Source organism: Sapajus apella, unplaced genomic scaffold (genome assembly GCF_009761245.1).
Source record: "Sapajus apella isolate SASKATOON/1434 unplaced genomic scaffold, GSC_monkey_1.0 scaffold94, whole genome shotgun sequence".
Taxonomy (NCBI): domain Eukaryota; kingdom Metazoa; phylum Chordata; class Mammalia; order Primates; family Cebidae; genus Sapajus; species Sapajus apella.
Genome location: NW_022437034.1, coordinates 5,573,424 through 5,590,348, shown reverse-complemented (window position 1 = coordinate 5,590,348; position 16,925 = coordinate 5,573,424). Strand labels below are relative to the sequence as shown.

Sequence of the window (16,925 nt, the reverse complement as noted above, 5' to 3'; positions counted from 1 at the left end):
TGCAGTTCAAAATAGGCTTTGCACTCTTATGAGAATCCATTGCTGATCTGACAGGAGGTGGAGCTCAGGTGGTCATGCTTGCTGTCCGGCCACTCACCTCCTGTTGTGTGGCCTGGTTCCTAACAGGAACTGGAGACAGTTCCTGTTGCAGTAACAGGGACTGGAGACCCCTTAGTACTCTATGCCATGGAGTAATAACAAAAGTCTTGTCCCAGTAGAAGGGAATATTTAGTTTTATTTATTTGATAAGATTAATGACAGTTCAGGTATTACAGAAGAAAATATGAGTGAACTAAAAGGCACAGGAAAGGAAGTAACCAAAATAAAACATAGAGAAAAAGACAAAATAAGAAAAAGAGTATCAGTGAGCTAGGAGACAACTTCAAGTGGCCTGAAAGGGTCAGAAAACTAAGTTGAAGATACATAATGGCTGCAAATATTCCAAACATAATAAAAACTAAAAATCCATAGCTCTAAGTTAAACAAAACCCAAGCACAAGAAACATGAAGAAGAATACACTAAGGCCTATCATAACCAAGCTGATCAAAACCAGTAATTTTCTGTGTATTTTTTGTAGGAACAGGGTTTCACTATGTTGCCTCAGCTAATCTTGATCTCCAGGCCTCAAAAGCCATCCTCCCATCTTGACTGCCCAAAGCACTGGGATTACAGGTGTGAGCCACTGCACCTGGCCTCATACAGAAAATCTGAAAAGCAGCAAAATATAGGTGGTAGGGGACATGAAATATTGAAGAACAAAAGAACGTCAGATTTCTAATCAAGAACCATGCAAGTAAGAAGGCAATGGGGTAACATTTTTCATGTACTGAAAAACTGTCAAACTAGAACTATATATCTGGCACAAATGTCTTTCAAAAATGAGGGTGAAATAAAGATGTTTTCAAACATACAAAAGCTGAAAGAATTTATTACCAACAGATCCAAATACGAGAGATATTAAAGAATGCCCTTTAGGCAGAAGGAAAATGATACCAGATGGAAATTTGATTCTAACAAAAAAGAATGAAGATAACTACAAACGGTAATCACATGAGTAAAAATATGCTTTATTTTCTTATTAAGTCTTAAAAAAAAGATATCTGACAATTTAAACAAAAATAGTAGCAATGTTATGATGTTTATAATATATATGTAGAAGTAAAATGTGTTGTAAGTTGTGAGAATTATATATTAACAAAGCTCATTTAAAAAAAAAATTTAAAAAAAAAGTCCCAGCATCTCAGGAGGCTGAGGTGGGAGTATCACTTGATCCCACGTGGTTGAGGCTGCAGTGAACCGTGGCTGTGCCACTGCACTCCAGCCTAGGCCACAGAGTGAGATGCTGTCTCAAAGCAAAAAAAAAGTTGAAAAAAAAAAAATTAAGGCCGGGCACAATAGCTCATGCCTCTAATCCTAGCACTTTGGGAGGCCAAGGCAGGTGGATTACTTGAGGCCAGGAGTTTGAGATCAGCCTGGCCAACATAGAGAAACCCATCTCTACTAAAAACAAACAAAACAAAACAAAACAAAACACCACACACACACACACACACACACACACACACACACACACACACACAATTAGCAGGGTATGGTGGCATGTGCCTGTGTAGTCCCAGCTCCTTGGGAGGCTGAGGCACAAGAATCACTTGTACCCATGGGGCGCAGGTTGCAGTGTGCAGAGACTGCACCACTGCATTCCAGCCTGGGTGACAGGGCGAGACTTGATCTCAAAAAAAAAAAAAAAATTAAAATGTTACAGTTATAGCATAAAGGTTAGGAGAGGCAAATGGAAGTATATCACTATAAGGTTCTTTAATAATATATGTGAAAGCAAACCGTGATGAAAGATGTGCACTATAAATCCTAATGCAACCATTAAAGTAAGACCAAAAGACAGAGATTAAGCCAGCGAAGAAGATAAAAACACAAGATTAACCTAAAAGAGAGCAGGAAAGAGAAAAGAGAATGAAGAACACATGAGACAAATAGAAAACAAATACCAAGATTATAAAATCAAACCTAACTATATTGATAATTGGAATGGTATAAACATTCCAATTAAAAGGGAGACACTGTCAGATTGGACAAAAAATAAGACTCAACTATGTTGTCTATAAGAAATGCACTTTAAAAAATAAAGACATAAATAGAAGTGAAAGAGAGGAAAAAGATATATGATATCAATAATCAAAAGGAAGTTGGATTGACTATATTAATATCAGACAGTAAATTTCAGAGTAAAGTATATTAGCAGAGATATATATTTCATAATGAAAAACAGGCCAAATAATGAACCTTGCAACCTATGCACCTGACAACAGATTTTCAACATAAGTGAAAACTAATAGAATATGAGAGATAAATACACCAATTCATAATTATGAAAGAAAGATCTCTGGAAAGTCCTCATATCTAGATATTAAATAACAGACATCTAAGTATCCCATGATTCAAAGAAGTAGTTAAAAGAGAAACTAGAAAGTACTTCAAAGTGAATGAAAATGACAACATGACATATCAAGATACATGTGATGCAGCCAAGTTAATCCTTAGAAATGTATACACTAAGAACACATCTTTAGTAGAAAAAAAAGTGATGAATCAATGAATTACTCTTCTCCCTTTAGAAAAAAACTAAAAGAATAAGGAGAGGTAGTAGGAGGCAGAATAAGGAGAGTAACAACAACAAATGAACCCCAAAGAAGGAAAAAAAGGAAATAATGAAGACCAAATAAAAATCAACCAATTTTGTTTTGAAATCAATCAATCAATTTTGTTTTGAAAAATATTACACCAAATGAGTTGTCATTTATGTAAAAGCAATAGGAGGTAAATAAAAGCTCAAGAAAGGAGGCATTTTAAGTCCTTCCTATAAAAAAAAAAAAAACAGCTTAATGATAAAATGCAGCCAATCAAGGGATAATCAAAATTAACAATAAAGGAATGGGAAAACTGTGATAAAGCAATTGATGACAAGCATTTAACTCATTTAAATATAGAATTAAGACTACAAGAGTTATAGCTACAGAACAAAATGAAAATGTTTAAACACTGAAACTATTTAAAAAAAAAAAAAAGTAAAAATGTAACTACCAAAATTCAAGATGAAACAGAGTGCTAATTTTCACCTAGCCTTTATGCTATCATTGTCACATTTCAATTTTTTTTACATTTTTCATAGCAGATTAATATACCTTAAAAAGGAAATACAGAGCAGATGCAGTGGCTCACACCTGTAGCCCAAGCTACTCAGGAGGGTGAGGTAGGAGGACCGCCTGAGCCCAGAATTTCAAGGCTGCAGTGACATGTGATCATACTACCACATCCCAGCCTGGGAAATAGAGGAAGACCTTACCTACAAAAAAATCAAACGTAAAAATAAAAATTAAGAATATATTAAGAAGGAAATATAATTTTAAAAATTAAGAATATATAAGAAGGAAAGAGCAAGACCTTAGCTACAAAAAAAATAAAAAGTAACAATAAAAATTAAGAATATATAAGAAAGAAATACATAGTGTAGAAAAATTAATGGCTTCAATTTACTATTCTTTTTCATAAGCCTTTCCTGAATATCACAGTCTTACAGGTATAATTTAAGAAATATTAAATATTCTTTTTCCTTTTCTTTTTTTTTTTTTTTTTTTTTTTTTAGAGACAGGATCTTGCTCTGTCACCTAGGCTGGAGTACAGTGGCACAATTATAGCTCCATGTAATTTCTAACTCCTGGGCTCAAGTAATTCTCCTGCCTCAGCCTCCCAAGTAGCTAGATCTACAGGTGAGTGCCACTATACATACCTAATTTAAAAAAAATTTCTTTTTTGGCACAGATGGAGTCTCACTATGTTGCCCAAGCTGTACTCCATCTCCTGGCCAAAAGCAATCCACTAGCTTTGGCCTCCCAAAGCACTCAGACTACAGGCATAAACCACCACGCCTGGCCAAGAAATATTATTTCTCAAGTGAGAAAAAACAGATATATCACAACCTGATTCTAAGGTGAAGAGAACCTGAGACTTAAGTTTTCAAAAACATAATTAGCTAGTCACCATAACTAGCAATGCCTAATTACCTGCTAAGAATCTGAGAAGTTGGTTTAAACATGGAAAAACTGACTTTATGTGGCATAAAATGAGACATTTGTTATGAAAGATTAAAAAAATAAAATTTAAAAGATCTCGACACTTTATTTAAACCAAGAGAAGATACTGGTGTATCCATATTCATTTTCAGCTTTTTAATCAGGAAGGTTTCCAGTATGAACTTAATGAATTATGTGGTGAAGAAAATAAAGAAGGCTTGGAATTTTCTTAATGTTCATGAAATAATGCTAGTTTAGAGAATAATGTGAAGAAGCAGAGCTGAGTATGTAGATCTAGTTTAGCTTTTGTGATGCAGACAGATGTTTTAATTATGGAAATTTGTTGGAGAGATAAACCGAGTTGCTTCCTTAGATCAAAAACATTTTACAATTAAAGAGCCCCCAGAAGTTTAACTTCTTAAACCTCATTAGTTTATGATGATAAGGTAAGGAGACTGCTGACCTCGTAGAACCTCAAAGTTAATTTGTGGTTTGAGCATATGCTAAGCAAAAACTAGACTAGACTACATCTCATTTCTGAATGCTCTGAAATCAAACACAATTACAGATTTGTAAAACCTGCAGTGTCTTTGTGGAAATAACATTATATTTCAAAAGGAAGTTCACAGATTTCAATGAATAAGAATTATATTCTTATTAAGTAAATATTTGTTGAATATTCATCAAAAATATACAGCATCCCAGGTATCCAATGAGTCTAATATTTTCAGAAGTATTTTGGAATAAGCTAAGCTATGAGAAGAGTATAGATTTACCTGGTAATGTAAAAGATCATTCTTTTTAAAAATTGCTGAAAAAGAAGCTACGAGCTAACATCTGTATCAGATATCAACTGAAATCCATTTTGTTATTTCTTCTGGCTGAATATACCACCCAAATATCAAAAATAATCCCATTTGCCTTATTAATTTAACCAAAACTGATCACCTTATGCCTTACATAATTGTACGTAAGTATAAATATTTAATACAACTACAAAACTTCACTTAAATTTGGCTACATGCAATATAATGCATAAATGCTAAAACTATGAGTTGTCTGCAAGTTGAATCTGTACTTTCATAAAAGTTCCATTTACCCAAAGTTGGCTAGACATGTTACACTGTATAATCATTACAACTATGAATTGTTTGCAAGTTGGCTCACAATTCAGGATTGAACGACTATATATTGAAACACAGAAGACTATAATTGTCAAGTTAAATACACTTTTTCATCAGAATACACTGTCTTATTTCACAGTCAATGAATATACATATGCCAAATTCTAAACTGGTGCTTTTTGAAAATTAGACTGTCAAGTGTAAGATGGTTTGAAATAGTACATAAATCTCCCCTGAAGTATCAGACTACAAAAAATACGTTACCAAAATTTGAAAAATGGGACAAAAATAAGCCCATTTTGAGAAACAAAATGAAAAGGCAATAAGAAAGGGGGAAAAATATGTAATTCTTGAAATGTTTTTCTCACATACTGGCAGAAAAGATAGCATGACTCTCCATTATATAATCTTCTCAATGTAAGCATTTATTTGACAGTTATAAAGGTATCCAGAAGAATCAATAACAATGTTGTAAAGCCTGAGCAGTGCACATAAACATGCTGCAGGAGACATTAACATTAAACTGAAAGAAATAATTATATTTTCAATAAACATGTTCCTACTGGATAATCAATTTTTTACACATCTTACCAGCTGTTTCACACAGCTCAGGTAGTGAAATGGCAGCAGCTGTTATACCAAAACCACATATTACATGCATAGGAGATGCTTTTAATTTTTCACAGGTTATCTACTTATTTGTAAGCAGCCACACTTAACACATATTAAACAAAAACAAGGTAATCATGGGGTGATTAATTCAGAATAATTTTTAGTATAGTCCTATTTTAGAAATAAATTCTTAACCAATTATTTTTATGTCAGAAGACTTAATAATTCAAATTACACACTACCCTTATTCCCAGATTTAAAAGATTTGTCACAATCAATGTTTTTGAAATATTAAATTAAGAGGTGTCATGGTAATTACTATGGAATAAATAGCAATTAAGTTTTTTAGGCAAATCAGCTCAAACTGTTTGCAGTGAATATTTATACTACTTTTTACTGCACAATGCAAGTTGCCTACAAATATAAGATGTAAATTTGTAGAATTGTAGAATTACTTTAAAATATATTCGGAAACTAATTTAATACAGAATTTATTACTTGGTTGGGAAGCATCTATGCATAATATATCCAAAACAGACAGACATGAAGATAAATAATACAAATTATATTACCCACTGAATGATAATTATTTCTCTTCTATATTCACAATAGTGAATCTAACACGTGCTTTGAGATAGGTAAATAATTTGCAGGGTAAAAAAAAAGATGATTATTTAAAAATATATATTAGCCAACAACTATAATCCGTCATGTAAATATGTACCAGAAATTTGAATTAGCCAAGTACTTACAGCTATATAACAAACTCTTGCTTTTTCTACCAACATCCAGTTTTTCTCCAGATCAAGATGTTTTTCCTTTTTATAACAATTGGCAGCAGCAAGATTAGCTACAAGGGACCTAAAACAATCAAAGAAAAAGCAAATAATATTATAGCCAAAATTGGCATATATTTCTATAGATAATTACCAATTTTTTTTGCAAATTTTAAAATTCACAACATTTTAATTAATTCTTCAAAACTAATGTTATTGATTTTTAAATAAATATAAATATTAATTTGTTTTGAGAACTTTCTGAGGCATCTATGTTAATTTTTGTTCTAAACAACACCTGGTATTTTGAGAAACTGGCATAAAGTTGCCTTTTGATAGTAAAATAGGATCTACTTTTTACACTTTAATAGTTCAAAATGTAGTTAAGAAATAAAACTACTAACTCATTATATAAATCTATGCAACTAAAAACATTTTTATAGTAGAAAAATATAAAAATAAATATCAACATACTATAGCTGTCTATTTAAGGCTTTACAAGCCAAGTATAGAATTAATTTCACAAAGATACTTATAAATGTAGACCATATTAACTAAGAGGAATTAATTTGTAAACCATTACATTTTAAGGACTGAAATCAATTAGAATTGTTTTCTATAGTTGAAAAGTCCCCTGACTGGTCCAGTTTTAGAACTGGAATATCTAAGCAGGATGTTGCATTTAAAATCTTGCTACGAGTTGGGTGCAGTGGCTCAAAGCTGAAATCTCAGCTCTTTGAGAGGCCGAGGTGGGAGGATTGCTTGATGCCAGGAGTTTGGGGTCAGCCTGGATAACACAGTCAGGACCCATCTCTACAAAAAATTTTAAAAATTAGCTGGGGGTAGCGGTGCACACTTATAGTCCTAGGGATTCAGGAGGCTGTGGTGGGAAGATTGTTTGAGCACAGGAATTTCAGGCTGCAATCATGACACTGCATTCCACTCTAGGTAACAAGGCAACCCCATCTCCAGAGAAAATGAATAAAAAATAAAATCCTGCTACAAGTTTAGGTTGTTTAATTAAAAAGAAATACGATAATTATTTACATTATAAATAAATTAATAAAAATACTTTACTTCCTCATACTGCTCCAGAATTTACAAAATTACTTGCCAATTTTTCTTTTTCTAATTAAATGGTAACAGTTACAGCTTACAAAAAAAAATATCATTTGAGACTTCGGTAATATGTTCGATTACACTGTTAAAAAAAAAAAAAAAAACTCGATTCTCTTCCAAAACGTATTTCCACTCATCTATCTGCCAATTTACTACTGAAGGATACATCTGTTTATGCTCAAGTAAATGAAGGAAAGAAAGAGTAATATACATCAACATATTCATGTGCAAAATAACTATGTTACAAACTTAAGAAAATTTAGACCTAATTTATAAAAATATTTTAGTAATTATGGCTTTAGGAAAATTATGACAAAATGGCTGCTAAATAAAAGCAAACACTTCTGGTACCAGATACCAAACTCTATTTTGATAATGAAACTACTTTTTGATGGGAAACTACACAGTTTCTCCAAAAGAAAAATATAAGTATTCTTTTTTCTTTTTTGAGACAGTTTCGTTTTTGTTGCCCAGGCTAGAGAGCAATGGCTCGGTCTCAACTCACTTCAGCCTCTACCTCCCAGGTTCAAGCAATTCTCTTGTCTCAGCATCCCAAGTTGATGGGACTACACGTGCTCACCACAACGCCAGGCTAATTTGTTTTTTTGTATTCATAGTAGAGGCGGGGTTTCCCCATGTTGACCAGGCTGGTCTTGAACTCCTGGCTTCAAATGATCCATCCACCTCGGCTTCCTAAAGTGCTGGAATTACAGGCATGAACCACTACGCCCGACCAGAAAAATATAAGTATTCTTTTATCCCAATGTATTTGATTCTGACTTTGAAGAGGAAGAACCTGGATCAAGAAAGATACTGTATTACCCAAACACTTTTATTTCTGAAATTTTTTGTTTTTTGTTTTAGAGACAGGGGCTCACTCTGTTGCCCAGACTGGAGTGCAGTGGGTGGTACGACCCCAGCTCACTGCAGCCTTGACCTGGGCTCAAGCAATCCTTCCACCTCAGCCTCCCCAGCAGCTGGGACCACAGGTGCACACCAGCATCCCCAGCTAATTTTTGTATTTTTTGTAGAGACGGAGTTTCACCATGTTGCCTGGGTTGGTCTTAAACTCCTGAGCTCAAGCGATCAGCCTACTTTGGTCTCCTAAAGGGTTGGGATTATGAGGTGTGACCACCATGGCCAGCCAATTTCTGAGTTTTTGCTAGTGGCAGCAAAGGTTACCAGTCCTATCCAAAACAACTGATCCAACTCTATTAGGTTCTAGAACTTAGATAATGATTTATCTGAAGATTTCAGATAATGATTTATCTGAAGAAATACTGAAGATTTCTCCTCAATATTTGATTCCCATATCATCTAAACAATATAATCACTATAACCATAAAATTAGTATAAAAGTCTTTGACATCTAGAAGATCTAATATTATCATAACTTTTTAAAATTTTTTTGAGACAGAATCTTGCTCTGTTGCCCAGGTTGGAGTGCAGTGGCGTGATCTCGGCTCACTGCACCCTCGCCTCCTGGGTTCAAGCAATTCTCCTGCCTTAGCCTCCAGAGTATCTGGGATTACAGATGCATGCCTGGCTAAGTTTTGTACTTTTAGTAGAGACAGGGTTTTGCCATGTTGGCCAGGCTGTTCTCAAACTCCTGACCCTCAGGTGATCCACCCAACTCGGCCTCCCAAAGTTCTGGGATTACAGGGATGAGCCCCACACCTAGCCATAACTGTTCTTTTTTTTGAGACAGAGTTTTGCTGTTGTTGCCCAGGCTGGAGTGCAATGGCATGATCTCGGCTCACCGCAACCTCTGCCTCCTGGGTTCAAGCAATTCTTCGGCCTCAGCCTCCCAAGTAGCTGGGACTACAGGCATGCACCATCATGCCCAGCTAATTTTTGTATTTTTAGTAGAGACGAGGTTTCACCTTGTTGACCAGGATGGTCTCGATCTCTTGACCTCGTGATCCACCCGCCTCGGCCTCCCAAAGTGCTGGGATTACAGGCTTGAGCCACCGCGCCCGGCCTGCCATAACTGTTCTTTAAGACAGCCATTTAGCATACCAAAACAATTTAGTGATTTTACTGTAGCCTAAGTGATTGTCAGAAGAAAATGTGACCTACTTCTCACTAATGGGAAAGCTTTCCACCTGCAGATTAAAGCTGGTCTTGAGAAAATTAAGGACAAAGGTCTAAACAAGTATGTTTCAACATTTTTTAGTTGTTACACTTTTTTTTTTCTCCCTCAATCCCATATTTCAACGTTTGAACACTGGGTGGTTTTATTTATTGAAACTTTAAAATCATAAAATTATTCTGTACATTAAAAAAATCAAAGGTCTAAAAATGGCTTTCATACCCTAATAATTTTTTAATATTATATTTTAGTTATTTAGTAAATACTATGCTTAATGATCCCCAGTATCCAGAATAGTCCATTCCTTAATATACCTCTGCTGGAGGTCAAGTAGTGAACAATAAAGCAAGTAAACAGAAGAAATGGAAAAGGTGGTGGTGGAGAGGAGGAAGAAAGCAGAGGAGGATGAAAAAGGGAAAAAGGAACGAAAGGTAAAGATGGGAAAAAGAGACAGGGAATGAAGGAGGACAGACTAAATATTTCTAACTATAAGTGATGCAAAATTTCTAGTGAACCACTATCTAAAAAGAGGTAATCTTTGATGATTCCAACAACATAATAGCTAGGGCAGATAATTTGTTTTTTCCCTTGCAAAGGGAAAAAAAGTCTGTGCTGATATAGTAATAATGTTAGCAATGCATGAATACACTGAAGGAGGATCTCCATGTGGGTACAAAAGAACAAACAACCAATACATGTAGGGCCCTGAGAGATATATTTCAAGTTCATATAAAGACTAATTTTCTAATACGTAAGGGTATATGGAAATATACTTGGTTGTTTCGTTAGTGGTATATTACCAATGACTGAGTTTATTTAATATGAATAAATTACTATTTGCCAGAAATGGTTTAGATGACCTAAGTCATATAAAACTGAATGTAATGTTGTATTTTATGTACGTAAAATACATGCCTGGGTGTAGTGGCTCACACCTGTAATCCCAGCACTTTGGGAGGCTGAGGCAGGCAGATCACGAGATTGAGACCATCCTGGACAACATGGTGAAACCTCCATCTCTACTAAAAATACAAAAATTAGCTGAGCATTGTGGCACACACCTGTAGTCCCAGCTACTCAGGAGGCTGAGGCAGAAGAACTTGAACCCAGGAGGTGGAGGTTGTATTGAGCTGAGAAGGCACCACTGCACTCCAGTCTGATGACAGAGGGAGACTCTGGGCGACAGATGGAGACTCTGTGCAACAGAGCAAGACTCTGTCTCAAAAAAAAAAAAACAAAACAACGCCCACACACATTACACACACACACACACACACACACTCTTAATATTCCAACTTCAAGATATACTGAAAAGAACATTGTTTCTAATTCAAGTTTGGCAACAAACTAGCTACAAGGCATTCAGCAAGATACTTGCCTTTTCTGATTCTAATTATAAAAAGTAAAGACTGGACTAAATAATCACAAGCTTTTATTCCATTATGCCTCATGAATTGAACTGTATGTTTAACAAACGTAAATTTAAAAAAAAAAAAACAAAGGAAAACTCATATAAGGAAGAAACATTTATCAAACATTAAAAGGAATTATAAAGTCAAAATTCCAAATTCACAATGGAATTCAGATTTTACCAGTGTTTAAATCGCCAATTAGTATAGCGTTTCCCTTGGAATTACACTGACCTGTTGCCACCAGTGATGCATGCAGCACATGTTCCTGTTGGCTGCTCATTCTGCTCGTAGTAATGAGCATCCACATTGGCTTCAGCAGCTTTTCTTTTCAGGATCTCCCCAAATTTATCTATCCCAATGCATCCAAAAAATGTTGCTGCTTTGTGTGGCTGTTGAATCATCCACTGTAAAACAGGAACATAAATAATTTAATGGGTCAAAAAAATGGTACACATTGTTCAATATTCTGCCATGGATAGTGATGTGAAAGGAATGCTTTATGAGAAACTGTGGCTGTTATGAAAGCAATATCAATTCTATACTACCACTTATGATAAAAGAAAAAAACTTGATATAACAACCATGTAATATACTGCTTTAAGGAGAGAAATAAAGTACAGAGAGTAGTTGAGGAATCAGCAGCTAAAATCATACAGACCTTAAGAAAAATGCGGGCTTGATATAGGAAAATAATAGTGGGTTCCAATATAAGCAGTCAAGCATTGTCACAAAAAGAGCAGAATTGATCTTGGTTGAAGACTGTCTGGATTCAAATCTTGCTTCTGCCACTTACTAGTTGCATGAGCTACGGCATGTCACTTAACATTTCTCATTTCACTCATGTTTAAAGTGGATATATAATTACAAATACATCTCATAAGATCACTGAGGATTAATTGAAATGATGTAAATTAATGTTCATGCAATGTTGAACATGGTACTCAGCACACAGTAAACAACATATATTAGCTGTGGCTGTTACTATGATTGTCATACTTATTGTAGTAATTCATACTAAATTAAGCTAAAACATGCTTGTATCTAGTAAATTATTTAAAAAATTCAGAGATAGTGTTACAATTCTAATTACAAATATCTCATTTTTTCTTGAAGTAATTATTATAAATTTTAATGTCAATGGATTTCTTGTAAGATGCATACATTTCACAGATTTGAACTTTTTACCTTTCATAATTTTCTCAAATTCCTGAGGGTTTTAATACTCTATAGTGATTCCGAAGCTAACATCTATTTAGTTTCAAACACTTAGAGGTAGCAAAATAACCTACAAATAATCTACATACAAATCAAAAGACATCAAAATAGATTTTGATAAAATCTATTGTCAAACATTTGGAATATAAAAGAAATACCTGTATATTTAAGAGGTAAAAAGATGAGGAGAAAAAAAAAGTAACAAAGACAAAACTGTAGAAATGAGATATAATAACAGACTGATAACCAGCAATCTCACTTCTAGGGATTTATCCTGAAGAGACTCATTCACAATATGAAACAGCACACTTACAATATAAGTATTGAGATGTTATTTGTAATGGCAAAATGTTGGAAATAAACCAGAAGTCCATCCATAGAACATCAGTTGATTATGATATAACTACACAATGGAATATTCAAAAACCCCAATAAAACAACACAAAACAAGGAAAAGCTATATGGAACACTCCACCTACATAAAGTAATTTCCAGGATATTTTGTTAAGTTTAAAAAAATCAAGTCTCAAAGGTACAAAGGCTTTGTTTAAAAAAGAATAAAACTTAATAACATACATATTATTTTCAAATATAGGGGCACAGCTTCAGGACATTGGATTTGGCAATGATTTCACAAACATGGCAACAAGAGCACAGGCAACAAAAGCAAAAATAGATAAATGTGACTACATCAAACTTCACTTCTGCACAGCAAAGGAGGCAATCAACAGAGTGAAAAGGCAACTTATTTTCAAACCATATATTCAATGAAAAGTTAATATCTAGAATACACAACAACTTCTAAATGAACAATAAAAATACAAATAATGTGATCTTAAAATGGGCAAAGGACTTGAATAGACATTTCTCCAAAAATGATATGTAAATGGCCAATAATCACATGAAAAGATGTTCAACATCATTAATCATCAGGGAAATGAAAATCAAAACCACAATGAGATATGACTTCACATGATCAGGATGGTCACTATCGAAAACACAGAAAATAAGAAGTGCTGGCAAATGTGGAGAAGTGAATGAACTCTTGTGCAGTGTTGGTGGAAATGTAACATGGTACAGCCACTATGAAAAACAGTACGGAGGTCCCGAAATTAAATTAACATATAGTCAAGTAACCTCACTTCTGGGTATACAGTCAAAAGAATTCAAAGCAGGATCTCAAAGAGATATTTGCATGTCCATGTTCACTGCAGCATTCGTAATAGCCAAGAGGTTAAAGCAACCAAGATGTCTATCAACAAAGGATAAAGAAACAAAAGAAGGAAATCCGGTCACATGCTACAACATAGATGAATATCAAGCACTTGCTAAGTGAAATAAGATCTGTCACAAAAAGACACATATTATATGATTCCATTCATAGAAAGTATCTGAAATAGTCAAAATCATAGAAGCATAAAGTAGAAAGTTTGTTATCAAGGACTTGAGGGAGAGAAGTCGAAGAATTAGTTTAGTTGGGTATAGAGTCTCAACACCACAAGAAGAAAAAAGTTCTAGAGATTGGCTGTGTAACAACATGCATATACTAAATGGTACATTTAAAAATGGATAAGATGGTAAAGTTAATGTTATGGTTATTACTACATAAAGAAAAGAATATATATATTCTTGCCTCAAACTCCTGGGTTGAAGAGAACCAGCTCAGCCTTCTGGGTAGCAGGGAGTACAAGTGCAAGCCACTGCACCCAGCCATATATATTCTTTTAGTATAGATACTATACTATATACATACATAAAATATATATATTTTTGTGTTTGCTAATTTTGTAAAAAGAAACACAGAAAGAATAAACGAGAAATGAAAAATGCTTTTCTCTGAGAGTGAGTGGGAAAGGAGTAGAGGAATAGGAATAGAAGAGTTCTGTGATACAGCATAACATACAAATTTGACTTCTGAAACATGTTAAAATTTTGAATTTTCAAGTAATAAAATTTAATTTGAATTTCAAATTCCATTAGAAGAAAAACAAATTATTGAGTTGAATATAACAGAAATGAAAAATCAAGAAAGGTATCAAATTATAACACAAGCACACAGAAAATATAACGCAAATAATTTTTCTATATGTTCTTACGACAATACAATCTTCATGGGATATAGTATAAGGAACAAAAACAACAGATAAACTTTATTTAGTAGGTTTATTGCTGGTTATATTATTGGTGAAGCTATTTTGTGTGTATTGTAGGATAGAGTAAATGAATATCAAGTTGATGCTAGGTCTGCTGAATAGGATAAGGAAAATGCAAACATAGAATGAGGCAAGAGAAGCAGGTTCTAAGCAAGAAATCTGAGGGATGCTATCTTAACCATTATCAATTAGTATTATCAATAAAGCCATAAACCTTATGATGTGATGCAAGGGGAAACACACAATGTTGCTTACGTAATATTATTGCCTAAAATCATGCGAATAAGTCTATGATGTGGCACATTTTACAAGCAACTGAATTGGACTCCTAAAAGAAGGAAATGCCTTGATCAAAAAGGTGGGAGGAAAGTATATTAAAGAAATAGGACTATACATGTAATGTGTGATTCTTATTGGATCCTGGACCGAGAATAAAATTAAACAGCTATTAAGGACACTATCAGAATAATCACTACATCTGGAATCTTGATCATATGTAGGAAAATAGTATCAACGCTTAATTTCTTGAATAAGGAATAAATACTACAGAATGGTTCCTTAGGAAAATATAGGCACATATATTTATCTAAAGAAGGAACACACATGTGTTAAAATGTTAATAAATGGTGGATCAATGTGAAGGGTATAGAGAAATTCAGTTTACTATTCTGAAAGTTAGACATTTTTCAAAATTAAAAGATGAGACAAAAACACCAGCTAAATAGTATAAATTTAACAGCAGAGGATTTCTATGTGTTATTCTACAATTTATTTTATTTATCTACAAGGCACAATTAAATGATCAACCATGTCTGCTATATGTAGCAAAATAAAACCCAGAGCCAACAGCAACTTTTACTATGACGACTTAAATAATTTGTCATTGAAAAAACAGGAAACTTTTTTCAGTGAAAATCAAGTCATTATTATGTAACTTAGCCTAGTTATAATCAGAGTCTATATATTCAAACTACAGTCTGAAATAAGGGCTATATCAACTAACTCTCAGGCTTAAACGTGATTTACTAACTACTCCATAATCGAGATTTAAATGAATTAAAACATTTCCATTACAAATTAACATTATTTGAACGTGCAAGGCAAAAACTGATAAATAGCAGAAATATTCAGAAGTTTTGTTAGCCTTTTTTACTATTGAATATTTCAACATGGGAAACTGCCTGATATTCTATTTCTGATATTCAGATACTGAAAAAATGTGAGAGCTTTGAATTTGATCAGTGATTTCCACTCAAAAATCAACCTAAAACCAGAATTTAACAAGCCGAAAAATGGAGGTTTTTTTTTTTTACACTCAAAAAAAAAAAAAAAAAGAAGCCATGTTAAAGGCGTTTAAAGCACTAAAAATCTAGGTGAGTAAAAATGTTATAATTGAGAATGAAATAGATTTTAAAAAATTAATTTAGAGAGGGACGATCCAAGATGGCCGTTTAGGAACAGCTCAGGATTGCAGCTCCCAGTGAAAGCGCAGAGGGTGAGTGGACGCCGCGTTTCTGCGTTTTTATTGCCCACACACTAGGAAATTCCCGGGCTGAGGAGCTCCACGGTCGCCAGCGTGGCTGTTTCACTCAGCGCAGTGGTGCCGGCCGGGGCCGCTGCTTTGCCCCGCGCGGCTGCTTTGTCGGCGCCCCGGAGCCGCGGTTCTCCGTACAAAATACACTGGTCCAGGTGCCATTTTGGCTGGCGACTGGAGCCACGGGAAGTCACCCATTCGCCGGTTGAAAAAGGGGACTGAGCAGAGAACCAGGACAGTAGATTCCAGGGCAAAAAAAAAAAAAAAAGCGCCACAAACCTCAGTGCTGCTGTTTAAGCCAGGGCAGTGAGTGGCCGCAGGGGAAAACAAACAGACCCCGGCGCCTCTTCAACAAGCGACTGGAACACCAACTTAAAAAAGGCTCTGAGGCAGGGAGCCAGGCGATCAGGCTCGGCTGGCCCCACCCCCACAAAAGAACAGCAACCAGAAACTCTGGATTGAGAGTTTCACAGCAAGCGCAGCTGAACCCGGGACGGTCCAGCTCTGTGGGGGAGGGTCGTCCGCCATTACCGAGGCAGCCCGCCAGTTGCCAAGGCAACCCGCCATTGCTGAGGCAGCCCGCCGTTGCCAAGGCAACCCGCCACAGCAAAGAGACTCCGCCTCAATAGAGGCGGGCCACCATGGCCAAAGCAGTTCTAACTATACCCATATAAACAGGACTGCAGGGAAGTTCACTAGGCAGCGGGGCGGAGCCCACAGCAGCTCAGCAAAGCTGCTATAGGCCGACAGTGACTAGGCTGCCTCCTTGCTGGGCTGGGCAGGGCTGAAGGGAAAAAAAAAA

General features: G+C 35.0%; 1 protein-coding gene across 6 annotated transcripts in view; it reads right to left on the bottom strand.

Annotated features, from left to right (window-relative positions):
• ADK (adenosine kinase) overlaps window positions 1–16,925 on the bottom strand; it is a 566,800-nt gene that overhangs the window by 311,398 nt on the left and 238,477 nt on the right. For all 6 annotated transcript variants that reach the window (XM_032256142.1, XM_032256144.1, XM_032256146.1 and 3 more), the window contains exons 5-6: window positions 11,453–11,625; window positions 6,575–6,683 (exon numbers count right to left, since the gene is read on the bottom strand). In XM_032256142.1, coding sequence (XP_032112033.1) covers window positions 6,575–6,683; window positions 11,453–11,625 — 282 coding nt within the window. The remainder of the gene's footprint in view (window positions 1–6,574; window positions 6,684–11,452; window positions 11,626–16,925) is intronic.